We start from the raw sequence: 22,526 nt of genomic DNA on the forward strand, positions 1-22,526 counted from the left end.
CCCTTATTTTATACTTCCTGTGGTGAGGCATCACAGACACAGCCATCGGAAACTTTACCGCTGGATTGCAAGGACATCCCTGCCCGGAGCGATGCACTGCTCTGTCAGCCAAGACTCTGATTAAGTCTCAGCAGTGGAGTAATGAGCGCAGTGCTGCACTGTGAGACTCTGAGATCAGACTGACGCATGCAGACGAGGGGGGGGGCATATGTGAGACAGCAGACCTGCACAACGAGCACGCGCACAGGGATTTGTACTGAGCCTCGCTCTCAGTAGAATTGGTTGCCCTGATTACTCAAACTAAAGCCAAACACTCCCCGCCCTGTCAGCAGCACTACTGCAGGCCACGGCATGAATAAGACATGAAGAGCTAAATACTAAGAACGGCTGTGCTGTGTGGCAAATCCCGTTGTCTGTTAAAATAAGACGCAGTATGCAGATGAAAAAAAACAAGCATGCAGATTCCCGCAAACAAGTCTCGTCACAGGAAAAGTGCATGTTTGCATTTGACATCATTTCCAGTCATCTGGTGAAGCGGAACGCGTGATGAGCTCCACGGTTTCACACGGTTTGACTAAAACACAAAACGTTCTCACGTAAACAAAGGCTAAATTCCTCCATAATGTATTTGACTCAGCGGCCAGTTTGACCTTTAAAAGTAAAACCTCTTCGTATTGTCATTTTATTACCATCTTGATCCACCAAAGTAGTTTTGAAGATGTTTACGACTGAACCCACTGATAAAGAACACCGTGTGCACAGAGAGGTGAGTGTGGATGAAGTAAAGAGCTCTGTCCTCTGAGTCCGTGTGACATCAGACATTATAAGCTGTCATCATCGACTAAGCTGAGCAGTTATTCTCTTTTCTCTCACGTAGCACACAGCACGCAGTCACTCACGATGCGTTTGGACTGCATGGAGCCTTGAGGAGGCAGGACAAAAGGCTCCATTGCCTCAGATGAAAGCATTTCTCGCTAGTATTAGTGGTTTCTCTGTTTCAGGAAATGACAGAATCAGTTTTAAATCAGTGCCTTACCAATGTTACCGTCTTTTTTTAAAACATTCCTACATGACCTCCAAAATGTATCATTGTACGTAGCCGCACAGATAAGGTCCATTATGTTTTAGTTTTCAAATGATGACATTCCTCATTGTAAACTCTTTTAATCTCACTGTCTATAATTTAAAACAAACCCGAAAAGCAGACAGTTAATGGATTCTGAATGTAAGCAGTCAATGCAAATTTCTGTTTAGGGTGAATTTCTGCCTGTAGATGACAACAGATGTGAGATTTTCATCAGTTTATTTCAGGTAATTTCCATATCATTACAAACAATGTGACCCGTTCAATCACAAACTCACTGCAAACTGATCGCAGACTAAGTTTTACTTCATCTTGAGACACCAAAGCTGTTTTAAAGATGGCAAATTTCCTCAAGTTGTCCCAGACCTGGTCTTTGTCAAGTTCATTGTACACTATTGCAGTAATTGTGGTAATACCACAGTCTCCAACTACTTTTTCCTAGTGTGACTGTAGCACAAGGGGTCACCAGTTTTTCCATCAAGATGCACAGATGCTACATTTAAACCTTCATATTTTAAAAGGGCTTAAACTGTGATGAAAAGAAGTCATATTCCATTAAAATTCAGTCTGATTGGACTTTTTTAACAAGTCTACAGCTTATTAGGTTTGTAAAAAGCACATCAACATTATTCACTTACTAACACGTTAGACCTTTGTCTCTCTATCCTGTGCAACTGACATAATTTCATGTCCGACCAAGCCACGAAAAAGCGTAACCATGAGTCACCATCACTGCGTATGGGAAAGTAACCGTCTGCTTTTACTTGCACTTTGCAACTCTGCATCATGTTTACTACGGCTGGGGGAAAACACAAAACAGGAGTAGAAGTATTCCCTTCTTTAAAAGCTTTGTTGGATGAATTGCTTTTAAGATGCTAACAAGCAACCGCAGAACAGAAGCGAAGCTGTTTCGAAGCAATCAGAAGAAATCAGGAGAGGCCGTTGCTCCCTCTGACAACATGATTACAGCAGTGTTTATGCACATTATGAAGCAGCTGTGAGTAAATGACTTAGCAAGTTATTCATAATGCATTATGTTGCCATGCAGTGAATAAAAACTAAAAGCAAGGACAGGGATTAAACTGAGAAGTGATGTATGCTGCTTAGTAGAGGGATGTATCACCAGGAGCATCACTATTCACTACTACTAATACAACCAAAACTCTGTAAATACATCCAAACAACCTCCTTTCCACCATTTATAACACAGCATGTTCAGAAGAATGCTGATAAAAGTAATGGACCTGAGTTTAAACGTGCCCCACTGCAGGATTTCAAAGATTTTTGTAATTATTATGCAACTATTAAAGCAATAATGATGTTATTACATCAATATTTTTGTCTATCAGCCATTCCAAAAACAATATTTCTGTGCAATAAAGTACTTAATTACAACTATTTCTACTTATCTGTCCTCTTTATTTAAGGAACATTAAAATGAATTATGTTCCGGCTGTTACTCAGTGTCTTCCACTGTGACTAAGAAGTCGTGTACTGCTCAAGTGCTACCTGGAATTTCATGTCTCGACATGCCAGCTTGCAGCCAACCGGCCCAGTTTACACAGAGCTATCTGATCTACCGACCTTTTATCTGAATCCAAGCAACATAGTCAAATGTCTGCCTGGTACGTGAAATTAAACATGAGTCAGTAGACTTTCTGTTAGACACAAACAAACCAAAGGCCAGATGGTTCAGTGTATAGTACCAGATGTTTAGCAAACATTTAAGCTGGTGTAACCTATGATGTTGCCTACCTTATACTTATCTTGTATCAAATAATCCATCACATAATCCATATTTTGAGCTTGCAATCATGGAACTCCGAGTCAGCATGATTTGTGAGGCAACACTTTTGAATTTTGAGAGTCAAAAGCTTAGCTTCCAGCTTAGCTGCTGTGTGGGCTTGGCCTGGTCCATTTCAGAGGGGGCCACTGAAAGCGTCTACCAACCCAGTGCTGGTGCATTTCATGAACTGAGCCAGCGCCTGCCGATTGCCTTTAATGAAGTGGATTTATCAGAGTTTCGCCATCGAGAGAGGAAGCCTGCTGCGTCCATACCCTGTTGCAGATATTTTCAGAAACAGGCTTGCGGAAAGTGACGGCCCAGATCTCGACATAAGTGGACTGGCCCTCCTGGCTTTTGCCCTGAAATACCAGATGGCCTGTCCCAGCCCAGGCTGATAAACACAGTTATCATTCCAGCTCATTCTGAGTGCGAGTGACAAGTCTACTGTGCTCCAAATCCTATATATAAATCACAGCAGCAGAGCCCTCCGTCAAACTTACAGCAACACTGATGAGAGGTCATCTATGGTGAATGTGCTGAACGTGTGGAAACTAAGCTGTGAATCAAAAGTGTGAGAGGTTTGTGAAGCAGCGTGGTAGTGACTGTGCAGTGCCTTGCATCTGCAGACGGTCGTACCTGGACTTGCTCCCCACGTACAGCTGAGTCGCCTAGCAGCGGCTCTGCAGGCGGCGTGTTAATTGTTACAGACTTTTCCGAGCGGCTGTCTTTGCTGCGCGACTTGTGCCGGTCCCGGCTTCGCTCTCTGAAAAAGAAAGTAAAAAGCAAAACCCACGATCAGTGAGCGCATTGTATGGTCTTTGCATTCCAATATAAATCAGCTTGAGGCGGCTGTTGTTGTGATTTGATGTTATAGAAATTGAACAGAATTGAATTACACAACAAAGAATTTGAAGACATTCTGGTTTTCTAGAATTCAAGTGCATGCAGAGTGAGCATAAGGCTTAAATATCTGAATCACTGTCCATGATGTCTTCCAACCATGTCAACTGCAATATAAGTGCTACAGTAATCCTGTATAGAGCGTGAGCGGCAGGTCTCCCCATTCTCCGCCCAGCATCACCACCACCGCCACATGGCACCGAGCCCACTCTGCAGCCCCTTTAATCCCTTATCCGTCTCCTTTGTCCTGGGCAAACACACATTATGCTCTAATTTTAGTAACACTTCCAGATTAAAATACAGTAAATACAGTACAACTAAACTGCTTTGTTCAGCTTTTATGTGAGCAGTCATATGCTTGAGAACCTTTGCTGGACAATGAATGAGACTGACAAGACCAGAGCCGAGGCAAGGCTGTTGGACCTAACCTAGATATGAAGATTCAGCAAGATTACTGACTGAATATGCAGGTCAATAAAGAAGAAATTACATGATTTTTCTTGTGTTCCCCTTCTTTTAAAGACAGAAGGATTGTTCTTGATGCTGTATTCTTTGTCATGCTAAATGTTAATGAGTTTCCTGCAGTCTCTAAGCTTGTTGTTTCCTGGTAATCACTCCTTTTGCAGGAGCAGCACTGGAACAGAAGTGTAACAAATCTAATTTCCACAATGGAGGAGGCTTTTGTGTCCTGCTTTCTATTAAGACACACAAGAACACAAGCAGTCCTTCTGACACCCACATGAACTGATCCTTCTGACCCCTGATGTTTATTTACATCAAATGCGGAGAAACATTAGCATTAATTTAGCGAGTTTATATACTATAAAACCAAAACAATGACCTAAAAGATCTTCAATTGGCCTGCAGAATCAACGGGAACTGCACACTTTTGATTCTACATACTTATTTCCTCTGATATTATTATGAAACATTAATGCGATCAGCTTGAATCGTTGTTGTCACACATTAATCATCACCATCAACCTTATACTGACCTATGCAAGAGAAACTCAAGTGACCCTTGAACACTACTGTCACACAATAACCATTCATATTCATAATGTACAGGATATCCTGCCTCTGGTAATGAAGGAAGCTGTATGACTGACAGCAGTGGAGCTGTTATGGTCCAGCAAGAGCTGCATTAGATCCAAGTGTTTTCATGAAAGGGTGTAGCCCAGTCTGCTTTCCGTCTCTATTCTTGCCCTTCCTTTTTAAATATGGACTCGCTCTCCTGCAGAAAATCACGAGAGAGATGAACATTTCAAACCTGCACTGAGTGAGAGAAAGCTCATTTTCAATAGCCTGCAGCAATCCAGTTCACAAAGTGACTGACATGTTCTTATCTAATAAATCCAGGAGATTAGGAGGTGGATGTAAGCCTTTAAATATATTACCACTATCATTATTACTTTAAATATTATTACAACTAGCGTCATCGCTGTGGTGATGGTTATTCCAGAGGGAGCGCTCATCAGTCAAACGTCAGCGCTGATTACACTTATTAATTGGAGAGAAGTGCTGTAGAGGAGGAAGCAGGGAGGAGCAGCAGGGCTCACAAAGCAGTGATCCTATTTCAAGGTCACAGTCAGAATAATAAGGAGGTCTGGGAGACAAGTAAGGAGAAGGTAGCAGCTACAAAAGAAGAGTGGAAAGGAGCAGAAAGTCATATTAAAAGCAAAACAAAACAAAAAAAACTATGCTAACTAGTCACGCAAACGGGCTTACCACCTAGAGTAGTAATCAAACATTTCTTCTGCTGAAAAAGAAAAGAATCACTTACCAATTATACAGTGTTTGGGGATAACAGGTTAAAAGCTTCGTCTGTGACAATCACACCATGTTGCTCCCTCTTGGTTTGGAAAGGTAGCACTAAATTCTGTCACTTTATTTTACTTATTCAAAAAACCTTCACATCCACTGCTAAAACAGTTCTTGGCCTTGGAGAAAAAGTAATGCAAATTAGTCGTGCGATGTGATGTAAGGAGCTCTCTGTTTGGTTAGAGAGATGATGATGAAGATGGCTGACTGGGTTTGTCTAGGTTACTGCTTGTGTCAATATCTCTGCACTGCTAAGAAGATTTTAAGAAGCTTTTAAGAATATTTTGCCTTGACATTACTGAAGGGAGCCCCGATCCTTGAAGTGTGCACCTTGTGGAATCACCTGACAATCTGCTGAAGGTAACACGCTGATGTGGCTAAGACTAGCATCGCTGCATGTAGCCATACTCTTTAAGACTCATGTTAGCTTGGGAAAAGATTACATCCCATCAGTACTAGTGGGCTGCCATTTTTAGTAAGCTAATCTGCTCCTTTTAAATGAAGCCTGAATCAGCTAGCACAGTTAAAACAATAGCTATAGCCTACAGCCTTTAATAATAATTAATTATGGAAACGCCGTCTGTGAACAGTCTCTTGAGTCCACCTGTTACTGCATAACTTTCTGATACCTAAGATTTAAAATAACTGAGAAAGAGTGATTACAATGATACCGATCAGTCCATCATTCCCTCTGTTATTGTTGTCTGAAGCTGGACTATATGTGAGACTACATGCGCAGTTTTATCTTTTACATGACAGCCATCTTTATGAATGCAGTGTGTAAAATCCCACAACACATTTATACACACATATATTCATGTATTTATAATTGCTCTTATTATATTTTAAATTGTCAAATAATTAATTGGTTTTTTCATATCTAATAAGTAAAATACATTAAACATTCATTTGTAACTGATTTGACTAATAAATAAATAAATTTATGACATAAGCAATTATTAATTCATGAACGTGAATTGTGTGTTACTCTATGGTAAATCAGACTGACTTTCAGTTTACATCTGTCTTTTTACATTTTCCTTTGAGTTTCACTACAGTTTGGAGAATAAATTGTGAGTGTTTGCAAATAAGTTGGTGTCTTCCATGCAAATTACAGGATGGTTTCTAGTGACCAAAGCAATCACAAGGAGCTTTTTGGTGCAACTGATTTTCACCTAATGACAGCCAGCAATCTCCAGAAACCACTCGCCAGCCGGTTGGGATTACATATGTTTCCTAGCAACCAAAAAAACTGAACTTTCGAGTTGTGAAAAACTGAAATGAAATTCTGAGAAATCATTTTTGAGAGCTGATTGACCTGGAGCACCGTCTATAGCTGTGGGTCTGATTAAAACAGAATTATTTGACTATTTGTACATCTTTGTTAGTCAGTAGCAGAGCGTGTTTTAAGCTACAGCACATTTGTCGCCAAATGCAGTGATCTGATTGGTCAGATCTGTTTATTCAGATTCTAGAAATTGGGGGGGGGAAATCGTGTTTAAACAAACTAGCTTTATGCCATTAAATTCAGTTAGCCACATCTGACATTCAGCCAGTAAAATCAATCATCACTGGTGGAAATAAGAAGCTGTTTTGAAGACATTTATCGGAATATTTCAAATTTGTTTTTCACATTTCTGAAACTCCTATACAGAGCAACAAAAAAAACCCTGGCCCTCAACTGCTTGGAAAAGACAGACGATGCATAAATAATAAGATAAAAGTTAATGTCAGTTAAACCCCAGAAACTAAACAAAAAGCAATTAGAAATGCAATAAAATATGCAATTTGCAAAGTAACACAGAGGTGAGCGAGCCTGCGGACAGCCCAGCAAGTGGTTTGACAGATTGGCCTACCAATCTGTGTACCAGCCTCTCGCCTCTTCCAGCACATTTTCTCATTCCCCCTTCAGCAACATCCTGGGATTACTGCACTGTATGGATACCAAGCTGCCAGCACATACACGCACTCCTCCCCCTTTGTCTCTCTTACCACATCCTCTTCCTGCCTCATTAGCATGCAGCTGGCTCACCGATATTCCAAAATTGTGCTGCTATGATTTGATTAATGGGATTTGACTTGCAGCGTGTATCCCTGAAATGGGTGTGGCTTTTTGGAAAACTGACAATGGGGCAGAGTCCTGCCAGTTTGTCTCTGGAAGCAGTATTTCCCTCCAACACCTGAGGACGAGTGTGTTCTCCACCTCACACAGAAGCTAGTGAAAAAGTACAGCCAACTAGGGTGGCATGCCAAACTGTCTGTGGACCAATTTGTCCCCTCTTTGGCTGGCAGAGTAACCCCCACACCTGTGCGGCACAGAGCTTTGTGTCAACACAGCAATCTGAGCCAAAGCACTAGTGTGCAGATCAGCCACCACCAACAGCGACAATGGTGACACAAGTCAAAACCAGCACATCACACACTGAGCTAGCAGTGGTGTGAGCAAACAATCACCACTCTGTCTTACGTGAACTTGGATTTTCATTCAAACTGACACACAAGTTCCAGAAACTTCATTTCCAAAGAACTAATGATGACCAAGATCCCCATGGGAAACAAGGTTTTCCAGCTAATTGTGACCCCAACCGGTCATGGTTTGTGGCTGCCCCTACCTCCTTCCTGAAATCTTTCTGAGTTTTTCCATTCCACAATCACCGAGCGCTTGTTTATAGGAATCATCTGATTGTAAGAGTTCTCTCTCTAATACTGTACAGTCTTTATCTTACACGAATCACCTTGAGGTAGTTGTTGTGAACTGATACCATATAAATACTTGATCTGATGTTTTCACAGCAGCTTAAAAGGTCAAGAAAGCCTCGGAAAAACGTTTACGGGCATATCCATAGTCTCAAATTCCCTTTGAACATGTCTTGGTTGGGAAATAAAGCCCAGACTTTGAGGTCAGTTTATTGGGGGTCAAACAACCCAAACAAAACAGTGAGAAAGGATGAACACTGATGCCTTTCTCAATCCCGATTGCAGGTCTGATTCTTTAGCAATCCCTTGTTAATTCCTTATGAGAGGGGGGAGGAATATAAGGTATTCAGCATCTGAATGTACACCTATTTTATTATCTGTGAGTTTTAACACAGTGTAAAAACAGAGCAAAAGATTATCTGCTGAAATCTCTCATTTTTTTAGTTCTCAGCTATAACAAAAGACAGTACGTGGTGCTCAGATCAACATATTGTTGCCTAGACACGCCTGAATTCATTAAGCTTCTTGGTGGCTATATTACTTAACAATAAGCTTACTTTTAGATGATTCTGATGATTGTTGGTCTCCTGTTTAATCGACAAGGTAATTAGTCACAAGAAGCCTCTACTGTGCTGTCTAAACCTGAGCTGAAGGGGCACTAAGTGTGATAAGTCTTTGTGTTTCTCCGATCCAATCTTAACCTTCAGACTAATTCATCCAGTTGAAACAAAAAGTAAACCGCTCTGCTTTAAGAATAATATCATGCAGGAACCTTTGAATGGTTCTAAAACTATGACTTAATATTAGTTGAAATGTCTCTGTCCTGTGTGAATATTGTGTGCTGCTCTGTAATTGGAGTTACAGCAATCAAAAGAACCAATTTTACACATGAGCAGCTGCTAATATTTGATTTGCAAGTCTATAGTCATTTAAATGCTTAAAATTGAATAAGTGAAGAAGCCTAGCTCTGGAGAAGTTCTGAGAGCAAAACCGAAGAAAGTGAAATTAGCTCTGCATCAAAACTCCACGCTCTGAAAGTATGAGAGCAGAAGCTGTTTAGGGCAGAGCTGCAGCAGCTGCAATTATTATATTTGCAGGTAAAAACACAAATTCTTAGGATTTACTTAGTAGCAGCCTATTTTGAGTAGCAATTATTATGCACTGCACCAGTTGGAAAAATGGTGATTCAAGTACTGCAATCTACAAACAATTCAAACAATTCAATTCATCTCATTTTAGTTCTATTTATATAGCCCCAAATCACAAAGTACATTGCAAGGTAAAGTCCCAACAATAGTACAGAGAAAACCCCAACAATCATATGACCCCCTGTGAACAAGTGCTTGGCGACAGTGAGAAGGAAAAACTCCCTTTTAACAGGAAGAAACCTCTGACAGAAACCAGAAACCCCACCGGCCATCTGCAGTGACCGGTGGGGCGTGAGATTCGGGAGACAGGGCGAGAGACATACTGTGGAAGGGAGCCAAAGATTAATAACAACGAATGACTAAATGCAGAGTGAAAAAGGTGAGTGAGGAAGAAACACTCAGAACATCATGGGAAGCCCCCCAGCACCCTGAGCCTGTTGCAGCATAACTAAGGGAAGATTCAAGGTCATCTGAACCAACCCTAACTATAAGCTTCATCCAAAATCACATGAAAGCCTCCAAGTCCAATAATTCAGGTAGTATTATATTATTAAATAAAATTAGCAAAAATGATACCAAAGTCTTTCCCGTCAGAGTTAATTGTGCAGCCAGGTTCTGCCGGAGGTGTCTTCCTGTTAGGGGGTCATGTGATGATACAGAGCACTTTGAGGTGACTGCTCTTCTGATTTTGCGCTATATAAATAAAACTGATTTGAAAATTAAATTAATTTTATTTATACAGCGCCAAACAACAACAAGGTAAATGTACGGCTCAAGGCGACTGTACGTAGACCCTACAATAATACATAAAGAGAAAAACCAAACAATCATATGAGCCCCTATGAGCAAGCACTTTGGCAACAGTGGGAAGGAAAAAATCCCTTTAAACAGGAAGAAACCTCTGACAGAACCAGGCTCAGGGATAGGCGGCCATCCGCCATGACCGGTTGGGGTGACAGAAGGAAGACAGGACACAAGACATGCTGTGGAAGAGAGCCAGAAGCAAAGCAAAGCTTTGGATAGCTAAATTAACCTGTGCATGTGCATAATTTGGTTCTTTCACTGCTAATGCCATGCTCTAAATACAGAAACACACTAATTTACTAGAAGCAAGTAAGAAATTGGTGTCATCAGCATGTTTTTGGCACAAAAACATGGCAGTAGCAGTTCTGCAGACAGATCTGCTGCTGTCATTTATTGGTGGGACAGGGGAATGTATTGTTGAAGACACCAATAGAAGATGTCTTGCAACAGGAAGGGGTAAAAAGCCAGCAATGAGGGGGAAACAACTCCAAAAATCCTGCAACTTCTGTTACTCAGACTCTAAGCCAATCCCATTCTTCTATTATGTCCTAGCAAATTACATTCGAGAGTGAGTCACATGTACCCATATATAAGGATATTGTTCTTATCTGTTATTTGTATGGTTGTATGCACACAAGTAGAGCCCACTCCCACATGCTTGCATCTGTTCCTGGCATCAGAGTAATTAGACGACAGCGATCCGAAGCAGCTTCACGCATGGCACCCCTTGGTGTAAAAAGATTACCTTCCCGCGAGAACAGCAAGGGGTTTCAAAGGCAACAATTTAGTTTTTTCTATATTAAATTAGAGGCCAGCCGGTGGCTTTGGCACAGTCATGGTAGGACCGGAGGAGCAGGAGTGGAATGGCGCCTGGCAGGGATGCCCATATGTCCCTTTCCAATTTGCTGTCTCTCACTTGAAAGAGTGCAGCAAAGGAAAAAGGAGAACACAGGTCTCCACCACTTTCCTAAGCACTGACCTCTCCCCACTGTCTTTGATTCCATGCTAAGTGAGAGCACTTTTGCTCAGTTTAACTTTGAGCTACAAGGACACATTGGTGCCCTGGGGAATGCAGACGACCAGGGAGCGAGTGATATCCCTGTGCTTTCCATCCTCAAAGAGCAGCATGGACTACATTTAAAAAGTGGGAGGAGAAGAGGGAAGAAGGGTGATCACAGAGAGCGGGGGCAGCTGCTGCCTTCATATCACGATTGGTCACATGGGAGCAAAATGTTTAATGATGAGGAGAATGAAATGAAAGCGATAAGGAGGGCAGGGCTGAGGGGGGTGCAGTGTGAAGGGGACAGAGGCAGAAAGTTGCAGACAGCATGACAAATCCCTTAAACAGCAACAGGTGGGAGCTAGAGTGGGAAAGGCAGGCACAAGTACTCCAAAAGATATATGGCAAACAAGCAGGAGGGGACTGTCATTGACCTGGGAGGGGCTGTTATGGAACAGGATCCTGTTCTCCAGTTCTCTACTCTCATCTCCTCTCTCAGTCTTAATGTATCCGCTGAGCCAGTCAGTCAGGCTTCTTCAGCACCTGTCTCCTGCTGCCTTCCTGAGGCCTGTCAACCACAGTCATTTGGCTGCTGACAGACTAATGCGCCTGCAGGAGCGGTGGGCTCCACACATGTTTGGCCAGAGGGAAAGACACAGATACACAAAAGGTGAGACTATGGAGGTGGACAAAGACACAGAACAGGACAGGAAAACAAATGCTGAGAGTCAGAAAGAAAATCACAAAAAGAAAGTGCAACAGATCCACTGATTTACTGAGACCCCAGAAGCACCAACAGGGACAAAGTAGTAATACCGTCCTCTCCAAGACATCTGTAAGAATCCCTGCTTCTTCTATCTGTCTCCTAAAAACTGATTTTGCTGTTAACATCTACTACATCTACATCTACTAACCAACCAGTAGTAATCGTATCACATCCACTACCACTTCAACTTCACATAACAGGCACCAGCTCAGACATGTTTTACTGAGGGAAATCCTGCAGCCCACACCAACACTTCACGTAAAAGCAGAGTCAGGAAAAACCGTAATAACCAACTGGCAGGACTTACCCATGTCTGTGGGATCCCCGGGAGCGCCCCGAGTAGTAGGAATAGCCCGAGTAGGTGGACTCTGTATCCATGGTGATGTAGTCCTGCTGAGAGCCGGGCTCAGGGCAACACAGAGCCTGCTCTACTCAACCGCCAGCAGAACGGAGCAGAACCTGGTGTGCTGTCTTGTCGAGCTAGAGGTGATTGATTAGATCGCTCAGGAGGATGACAGAGGTGCCGAGCTCTCAGCAGTCAGGCTTGAAAGCGACCCTGGGGGCGCCCGGTAAGGAAACATTAACCTGCAGAGTGGAAGGAGGGGACGGGGGGGGCAGGAAAATTTTAATTCAAAATTCTCAAAGTCTCAAAAGTCTCTGGAAAACCTGTCCACATCTGATGGTGATAGAGACGAAAACCCAAATCAAGCATTCAAGTCACAAGCTTTTTCGCCACATCTATTTTTCCTCTAGTGCATAAATGCTCAGCGTGCCGGCGTTTATCTGCAGCTGCATGACAATCACTGTCTCCTAGCTCCAAACCTGCACAGTGACAACACTTCCCATAAAAGGCAGCTCTAAAGAGGTTACACTTCAACTGAGCATTCCAGATAAAAGAAACGCCGCTATCCTGAAACAGCAATTTGCTCCTATTCCCATTAGACTGGCGACTGTTGTTCTGAGGCAGCCTTAAGTCTGTGACACACAGTAAACAATTTAAGCCCGGCACTGACAAGCTCCGTGATGAATACAGAAAGAGTGCCATAGAGATAAGGCTTATTTCCGAAGGAGACGTTAAAATAAGAATGAGGTGTTGCCAGTTTGGAAGTGAGTCTCAAAGAGCTGTGATAGCACAGGAAATTCACACAAACAGCTGTTTCACCTACATGTCTGTAGATATCTGTAAAATTCTGGCTTGAGAAAAACTGTCAAAAATAGTGGTGGCCTCCAGTGCTACCCCTTAGCCTTCTAAGTTAACTCCTACAGGACTTCCTTAATGAGTTACCTCATTTACAAGAAAACCTGACCTCTGACCTTCACCTTGAGGTCGAGGTCACTGAGAACGCTGAGATTTGGAATCTCATATATGAATCCTGGATTCATATGCAAGACTCCCTTTGTGTTGGTATTTTATCTGCTTCAACAGCTGGATGTTACAAACACAACTTTGGCTCCTGTTACAATTGTGTCAACCCAGGAATAGATTATTAGGAAGTGAACTCAGGTCCTTGCAGCCTTTCAGCATATGCGTCACCAGCTCAACCAAGTGCCCTCAGTGTGGATTTAATAATAAATATAAAGTACAATTATAATTTTTCCTGCTTGAACTAGATTGCACAGGCATACGAAGAAGTCAACAGGTGTGGGTTTAACTAGTAGGAATGCATAGGAAAGGTTGTAGTAGCAGTTAGGGCTGGGCCATATCATACCGTTCACGGTAATACCGGTATAATGTTGGACAACGATAAGAAAATGAAATATCACGATAGAATATGGGTAAAACGCGCATGCGCAGTGCCTTTGTTTTCATACGCACGTGGCGGAAAAGCATGGCGGCGATGGAGAATAAGAAAGGCAAAAGCGGATCGTTGAATGAAACGGATGAATCAGAATTGGTTTGTAAAAATGCTGCAACTTCAGTGGTGTGGAACTGGTTTAGCTTTCGTCCGTGAGATACACAACAAAGCACTATTTTTGGTAGAGCATGCTAGCGGGCCGTCGTTATTACTATGTTTTTGTGAAAATACGGCAAACTTAAAATCAATCCTTTGATTTTTCTGAAAATCGACAGTGCCCCTTATAATCCCGTGTGCCTTATGTATGAATTCTGGTTGTGTTTACTGACCTCGAAACGATTTTATGTGGTACACGGCGCTTGAAAATCTGTCAAATGTTTTAATACGACTTTGCTAAGCTACGAACCCGCACCGCTTGATGGATTGTCGGAGCATTACGGCTATCGTAGGCAGGAGCCTCGCGGAGTGATACGTACTGTGCATCAACATAATATTACCGGATTGTGTGTGTTTAACCTCTTTTTAAGTTTTGTGGATATTATACATGCTTATGCTGAGGATATGTCGGCCAATTTCAACTGGAAATGACTTTTGGTTAAACTGTCAGCGAGGAATTTGCATTTGCACTGTTAAATTTGTATATAACTTTAATGCACATAAAAAACAACTGCTTGTTTAAGTGAAAATACACTGATGTTTTTTTATTTGCACTAATAAAGTTGTGGAGTTATATCGTTATTGCAAATTTTCAAATGTATATTGTGATAAATATTTTTGGTCATATCGCCCTGCTCTAGTAGTGGTGGTAATGGGGATTATCCTGATATAATATAAAAGAAGAAAATGGTCAAGCAATAGCAATGGAAAATTTTTGTTTGAAACTGTGAAACTGTTTGAAACTGAAAAGTGTCTCTGCTGGAAAAGGGTCCAGTAGAGATTAACAGATGGACTGGTTCTGCTTCTGCAGTGATGCAGGATGCAGACACTGTATTGGTCTGTTGTGGTAATCATGAATGTGAAAGCAAAGCAGTCTATGTACATCCATCATGAGTTTTGTTTAGTGACCAAACGAATGAGACCATGGATACAAGCAGCAGACACGAGTTTCCTCCAATGGGTGCCTGGGCTATCTTGAAGGCTCTCCCTTAGAGAAAGGGTGAGGAGTTCTGCTAGCCACAAGGGTCTCAGAGTAAAGCTGCTACTCCTCCACATTAAAAGGAGCCAGCAGAGGAGGTTTGGATATCTGACTAGCATGCCTCCTAGATGCCTTCTTCGTGAGGTATTCCAATCATGTCCCACAGGGAAGAGGTCCCAAGTCAGATCCAGGACCTGCTGGAGAGGTGATATCGTTTGGCTGGCTTGTGACCACCACGGTGTCCCGAGCTGGATGAGGTGGTCGGGGAGAGGGCAGTAAGGTCTCTGCTGAGACTGTAACCCGGATAAGTGGCTGGATGGATGGATGGATGGATGGATGGATGGATATACGAACATTGTTCAGGTATATTGATGCCTTTATCCAAAGCCCTCAACAACACAGTGATTGCATCAATTATAATTATGAGAATTTCACTGTGTAATCTCCCTCAAGAAGATCACAGCTCTAAAATGCTCCAGCACTCACACATCAAATATTGTAAAAAAGCAAAATCACAACAAAAACCAATAGATTAAAATCATGTACTGTCCCCTGGAGCAGGTAGAAGGTTTGAAGGATTCATTAAGGGGAATATAAGACGCCTTTTATTGGAATGGTCAGAGTTTGTATTCACAGGTGGGGAGAGTGAGATACATTTGGCTCAGAGTCAGATTAAAAGCACAGTTCTGTAGTAAGATGTGAGTCACAGCTTGAGGCGTGCTTTTAAATACATTCACATAATAAAGCAGCAGGACACACACACACACACACACACACTACTCCGAGGGAGATGAAAATACACAGGTAGCTCAAACTAAATCTAATTTCTGCCCGACTCTGCACACTGAGCCTGTCTGCCTACACCTGACATTAAACAGCTATAAACTCTGTGGAGTGGAGAACAAATATATAGCTTATATTAACTCTTGGCTGATATTAATGTGACACCAGTCTCAAATAACATAAGTGATATGGTGCTTTGGTTATGGTGAACCATTAGAAATATTTTTGATTCTGTATAACTGCATCCATCCAGGCTTCCATACCATATCCTATCTGTGTCCTGGAATGGTTTTATTAAACAGTAAAGACACTAACTTCAAAATTACTTCTCCTCAATAGAAATATGAGACATGGTCAATTAAAAGTCAGTAGAACTCAATCCATCCATATTTTGACAGACAGCACAAAAGGCCAGTGACAAGGAGAGCAGTAACGCACCAAACCAATTATGTGGTTGGAATAAAACAGAAGCCACATCACGTTAGGTCGATGCACGCAGCATAGGAGGAGTTGCTGGCAGCAGCACATGTGCTAACGTTTGAGCTACTGCAGTCACACACACATGTTAGGAGTGCGAGAGGGTTCGAAGAAAAACTGACAACAGAAAATGTCAATGAACTCGAACAACAGTGTTACCGAACTTGGTGGGGGGCAAACTGTAACACCAAGCATTGTCTAAGGCAATGCCATATATATATATATGTGTGTATATACATACATTGGTGTATTTAAGCTTGACAGAAATAGGGATTTATGCAAATCATAGCATATATCGATTGATCAATTATCGACTGATATGAGAATTTTTGTGATAAGACTGTTTCCATGCTGACAAGCCCTAGTCTGAAGCTGCAACAGTCTCTAGATCGAAACCTGCACTGAAACTCTGAGCAGTGGCTTGGAGCACAAACACAAAGATTTATGGCTGATTTATGGCTCCAGTCGGCTTGAAGGTGATGAGAAACTGAACAAACTGTCTCCCTGTTATTCCACATTCAAAATTCCAGGCAGAGGAGTCACTTAGCCAGGTTTAGTGCACAAAATACACTCCTTATCTAACACTTAATGGGGACCACACACACACACACACACACATTACTGGTTCCAAAAATACACTCTAAACATCTAGCGTGACCCATTTCGAAGGAGAATGGTGTCGGCACATCTGTGACTATGTGAATGCATCCTTGTCTGACTGTCATTGATCCCTAAAAATACTTTGAGGACTGCAAAACTGCATATTTGGATATGCTAATCCTGTAAATCATTTTTAAATGTCTGAATCATCCTCACATGATGACAAATCCTCCCTCAACTGGTTCTCTGCAGACTCACCAGCCAGGTGGTTTACCCATGCTGTTATGGACTCAAATAGAAGAAGCAGGGTTTCCATAAGCCCCAATTTTTGATGTAATTTCTGCCTCCAACAGATCAATACCAGTTCTTTCCAGTATATTTACTGGCCAGACTTAACAGGTTAAAAAAAAAAATCCCAGAGCTCTTCTCGACAAGCAGGGATTTGAATATCAAGCAGTACATCAAAGTATAGATCTTAGGTAAAGTTTTAAAATGACAAGTAAACACAACTTTTGAAAGGAGCAGTTTAACATTTTAAATAAACCCACCCTCTTTCTTGCTGAGTCTAAGATACTCGTCATGCCTATAGAAGCTAATGCTGGAGTCACCTGCTGAGTAGCTTACGATAAAGACAGTATCAGGAGGAAACAGCTAGCTTGGTGTAGCCCAAACGCAATACAGTTTGCCTAAAAGCACTTTTAAAGCTCAAAATGTTACATCCCATTTGTCTAATCTGTACAAAAAAACCCCAAAGTGACTCAGGATTTGTGTCTGGCTTTGTGTTGGGAAAAACAGCAAAATGCAGTTTCCACATTATGGCTACTATAGAGACCCAAAAATCAAACTAAATAGCCAAGACATCTGTTTTGTTAGCTTTAGTTTTCAAAATCTATGTTAAATTTATACAACAGTCATCTCAAAGGGGCCTATATACTATAATATAAACCCTATAAGAGCGAGAACTCCGATGAGCCAAAAATCCCCTATTTGCAAACACTTGGCAACAGTGGAGTAAAAGAACTCTCTTGTAACAGGAAGAGATCTCCAACAGTGCCTTGAAGGAATGTAGAAATGTAACTACACGTTGGGTTGACATAGTCTGCAACTATTACGATACAGGAATAAAAATCATAGCATCAATGTAAGGACTCAATAATGTCAGCAGGTTCCTGGAGGGAGATTGCTGAAACTATTGGAATGGATATAACTGAATGTACAAAGATGTGGAAAAACATGAGGTACAAATATGTTTGCCCCCGAGGAAAACTGACCACAACAAAGAGTGAGAACCCAGAAAGGAAATTAGTCCCAGCATTATATTGGTCTTTATCGTGGCTAGCATCGCATATAAAACACCAGGGCACAACCTCATGGTAATTAACACAATGGGCATAAATGCCTGCAACGACATCAGCCACTTGTTGGTTACATCATAGGCGCTACAAAGATTCCTCAGAGAAGTCTAAATCAGGCCATATGGTCAACCTCTGGCTTTAACCAGCATGGCAGCATCCAAAATGTTAATGTTAAGACTTCAGAAAGCAATGGATGAAGTCACAGTGGCTATATTCATCTTCGAGGCTACTAGTGGCTAACACTCAGAGGTGTTAATACTAGGATTTTTTTTTCAAAATTACTCTAATTATTATTAGGATTCAAAGGCAAAAAAAGAAAAAATTTAATTTCTACCTGAAAGTATTAACATAATTTTTTAAAAGTTTTTCACCAAAACAGCAACTATAAAACCAAAAAAACGTTATTCTGGCGGCTCAGCCAACAGCTTGCCAACCTTGGTTAAGTGGTCCAACCTAGTGCTCTCCTGCAGACTACATCTACTGAATGATGTGCGCTAAGTGAGCTGGACATGTCGCAGGTGCATTTCCAATACCTGGTTTAATCCTCTTAAGAGTGAGGGCACGCAGCTTTTAAGAGGGATTAATTGGGTTAAATGAGTGCGTGGTCCAGGTTCAGTCTGAGTGCAGGCACAGGGAAGGATCAGCCGGGTTAAAAGCTGATCGATTATTTCCTGCTTCAGTGCGTGTAAAAAAAAAAAAAAGGAAAAAAAAAAAACAGCATTCCATGTTTTTACTTGCTCGGACACTTCACACTGAGCACCTCTCCCTAATAATGCATACAAGAAATCCAGTGAGCGGCCCGGGTCTGAGGTCTGTATTGTGAAACGGGATATCCGAGCGCTGTCACGTGCGGTTTCTGTCTTTGCCATGCCAGAGAAAATTGGTAAGTGGAACCACTTCAAGTTTGCAAGTCCAAAGCTGAATTCCTTCTCTTGAAGAGGGAGGCAACCTGACAGGTTCTTCACAGTAATCCAAGACCCCTGCTGAGCTGCCGGCTTGTCTGTTTGCCCTGGAAAACACCCGCAGCAAGCAGTGGGAAAAGAGTAAGGGCTATATTATATCACTGCAATCAAGCATGAAGGGTATAGACTCTCACAAGGCCCTTTTGTGCGCTTTGTGAAAACATATTGTTCAATTAAATGACTCAAACCCATCAACTATGAAAAATAAATGGTACAAAGATTATATACACTCCAGTCTAATATAACCTAACAGGTACAACAACCTGAGCACATACATAGCGAATAAACACCCAGCAGACATTAGTGGGAATGGAAACAAACAACCTTGCGTAAACAGCCCAAGAACATACTTTCATCTGAGAGCAGAGTTCCTCCGTGGCCACGAAGACATCTGCTGTCAGCCACCAGCTACACAGTGCTGTGTAGTTGCCCCTTTCCCATCATATCCAATAAAAGCTGGCAGCATGGCAAGATCTGATGATTACCGGCTTCAGTGAATACATGTATGTAATTTGACAACATGGCTTTGGCATTAAGCAGCGTCACATAGCTCAAAGATCATTTTCTTTGTTTATCCTTTACACAGCAGACAAAGAATGCTCTTTGTAAACTGAAATTTAGCTGAAAATCTAGCTATTGTGTTTATTTTCAGCGTCACATTGTTATTCTTGGACTGAACCTAGGATAGAGATGTGGAAAACGGTATTTACCCCCCATCTTCATTTCTTAGTTTTTAGCATATTTGTCAACTAATTTCAATATGAGAAAATAAAAAAGTTGTCCAAACGTGCCAGGTAACTGCCCCTTAATAACTTATAACCAACTGTACAGCAATAACTGCAATCGAGTGTTTATGATAACGGATAATGGGTCTTTGACATTGCTGTGGAGGAATTTTGATGACTCTTCTTTGCAGAATTTTAATTCAGGCAAACTGGATGAACTTAAAGTATTAACAGCCTGTTTAACGTCATGGCAACGCATCTCAATCAGTCATCTCAAGTCCAAGCTTTGGTTCATCCACCACAAAGCCTTCTTTTTGTTTCGATTTGAATAACTGTTCTGCATAACCCAAGTGTTCTTAAAGCTTCAGGGCACAAACCGTTGATGGAACCAAATTTTCTACAACAAAAACTCTACAACAGTAATGAATAAGTCGTTCAGGTGCTAAAGCAGCAAAGGAGCCCCAAACCATCACACTTCCACCACCATGTTTGACTGTTGGTCTGATGTTAGCTGTGTTAGCTTTATGCCAGATATAATGACAAATTTATAACATTACAAAAAGTTCAGCTTTTTTTCAAATCAGTCAAATAACCCTTTCCAAATTTCTCATCTGTGCCTTAGTTTCTTTATATTGTGGCATGAAGTTGTGCTTTCCGAGAGCTTTTAGTCTACTTCACTTTGTCAGACAGGTTCTATTTAAGTGATTTCTTGATTCAACAGGTCTGGCAGTAAACAGGCCTGGGTGTGGCTAGTGAAATTGAACTCAGCTTCCCAAAAACTGTGGTTAATATTAATAAGCAAAGCAATTACACAGGACCAGGTAGGCTTGGATAGCTTTTTCCCCTTAATAAATGAAATCATCATTTATTTACTCTGGTTATATTTATCAAATATTACTATTAGTTTGATTATCTGAAACATATATGAAAAAAGAATAAGAGAAATCAAGAAGAGGACAAGTGAGACCACCCAGCTTTTAAGCGAGCGTTCTTCTGACTGGCTATGCTTTGAAAATGGTGGGTTTCAACACCACATGGGTGAAGCTGTTGACTCACAACCAGAGCTGTGTGCCAGAGGCGATCATATCAGGGATAGCTGCTCTAACCGACGTCGTATAAAGCCAAGAGAAGAAAAAAAATGTAGAAAACAGTGTGAAGCCTGAGCTTTTGTTGCATTAGGATTTATGTTTTATGAACATAAGATGGTAAAGGTATGCTGACTAATAAGGGGAAGCATAATAGATCCACTTTTAAAAAAATGCATAGTATGTATTTTAATGAGAATGTTGTGGTTTGGAAGGCTAAGATAACTTCCAGGGAAAGTACTACAATGCATATGTAATAGTTATAATAGCAGACGTGCAACACGAGCCACAGTGAATATCTTCCAGCCATTGTAAGACGATGCTTATGGACTGATGGACGTTTGTTCGTGGTGCAACAAATCTAAAATCCAGAATGCAAACTGTGACTCAAAACATCTGGAATACTGTCTGAATCTTGCTCTGTAGCAGGCATGCCATCGTTAATGTCTGGTTAAATTACGCTAGTCTGCTGAAAGATGTAATATTTAAAGAGCCTTCAAGTAATAAGTGAACTGGAGTAATGGAATTTGTTTTTTTGTACATGATAAAGTTATCGGTGGTAAAAAGACTGATGATCTTCCACATGAAGATCATCAGCTGTACTGTTAATTTCATAGTGATCTGATCCTTGACTCATTCATTAAGGTGAAATAAATGGAACTCTCTTAGCTTTAATGTGTCATAAACTGGTAGAAGCATAAGAAAAGAGGAGTAGACTGATTATAGCAATGAAGTAAGTAAACTATATAAACACGTTACGTGTTAATTCATATACAAATGCCATCATATATCCTGTGCTTTTCACAAACTAGAGTTCACTTAGAATAGAACCCATGAAGTTCATTTTCAGTCTGGGTGTCTAGTCCTGAGCAGATCTGACTGACAGCTTCACAGCAACCAGCCTGAAAGAAAAATGTGTAATGTTTTAATACATCAAATTGGAAGCACTTAGTAGTTACAGCTGCATCTTGAGAGGATTAACAATTATTTGTGAGACTGACCTTTGTGAAGCTGTTTACAGAAACTCCAGGAAGCACACAGCTCACTCACAACCTACCACATTACTGATTCCATAGTACACGATGAACTTTTAGAGCAACAGACGAAGACACATGCAGCCTGTACAGAATGTTGTTTTCATGCGGGCCGAAGTCACTGAACCAACAAGGTGATTTGCTGCAAGCTGATTTCCTCCTAAACCACGAAGGCATGCTCATTATACGAGTAGGAGTCAAGTTAGAGGCAGAAATGGCACTTTCCTGTGTTGAACAGCAAATTAGGCATTTAATGAAGCAGCCAAGACTATCTATCGTGTTTTCATTCAAAACCTCCTTTCAGGCAGCCCGCTCATCCGTTCTTCCCCTTTACAGAGCAGGAGTGCAAAGCTCTGTGGATCATTCACACCCAGCGCTGATTAATCCTGAAATCCCACAGCCTTTTATGGCAAATCTTTGATTCCTGCACTGTTTCAACCCTAATTTTATACTCAGTTACTGTGGAGACACTCACTTTGCTTTAAAACAACAAAAATCCAACTGAACCACAAGTTTAAAAGGTCAAATGTTCCCGGCACATTGGTTGAAATGATTAGGGCCAAATCTG

General features: G+C 41.4%; 1 protein-coding gene across 4 annotated transcripts in view; it reads right to left on the reverse strand.

The window, feature by feature from the left end:
- Window positions 1–22,526, reverse strand: part of LOC100690803 (vang-like protein 1) — a 59,607-nt gene that overhangs the window by 32,491 nt on the left and 4,590 nt on the right. For 2 of the 4 annotated variants that reach the window (XM_013268959.3, XM_003440933.5), the window contains exons 2-3: window positions 12,314–12,591; window positions 3,507–3,633 (exon numbers count right to left, since the gene is read on the reverse strand). In XM_013268959.3, the coding sequence (XP_013124413.1) occupies window positions 3,507–3,633; window positions 12,314–12,384 (198 nt within the window). In that variant the 5' untranslated portion in view covers window positions 12,385–12,591. Of the gene's footprint in view, window positions 1–2,839; window positions 2,983–3,506; window positions 3,634–11,674; window positions 12,287–12,313; window positions 12,592–22,526 lie in introns of those variants that run through there. The other 2 variants (XM_013268960.3, XM_013268961.3) reach the window with 2 other exon arrangements.

This window comes from Oreochromis niloticus, linkage group LG23 (assembly GCF_001858045.2).
Source record: "Oreochromis niloticus isolate F11D_XX linkage group LG23, O_niloticus_UMD_NMBU, whole genome shotgun sequence".
Lineage (NCBI taxonomy): Eukaryota > Metazoa > Chordata > Actinopteri > Cichliformes > Cichlidae > Oreochromis > Oreochromis niloticus.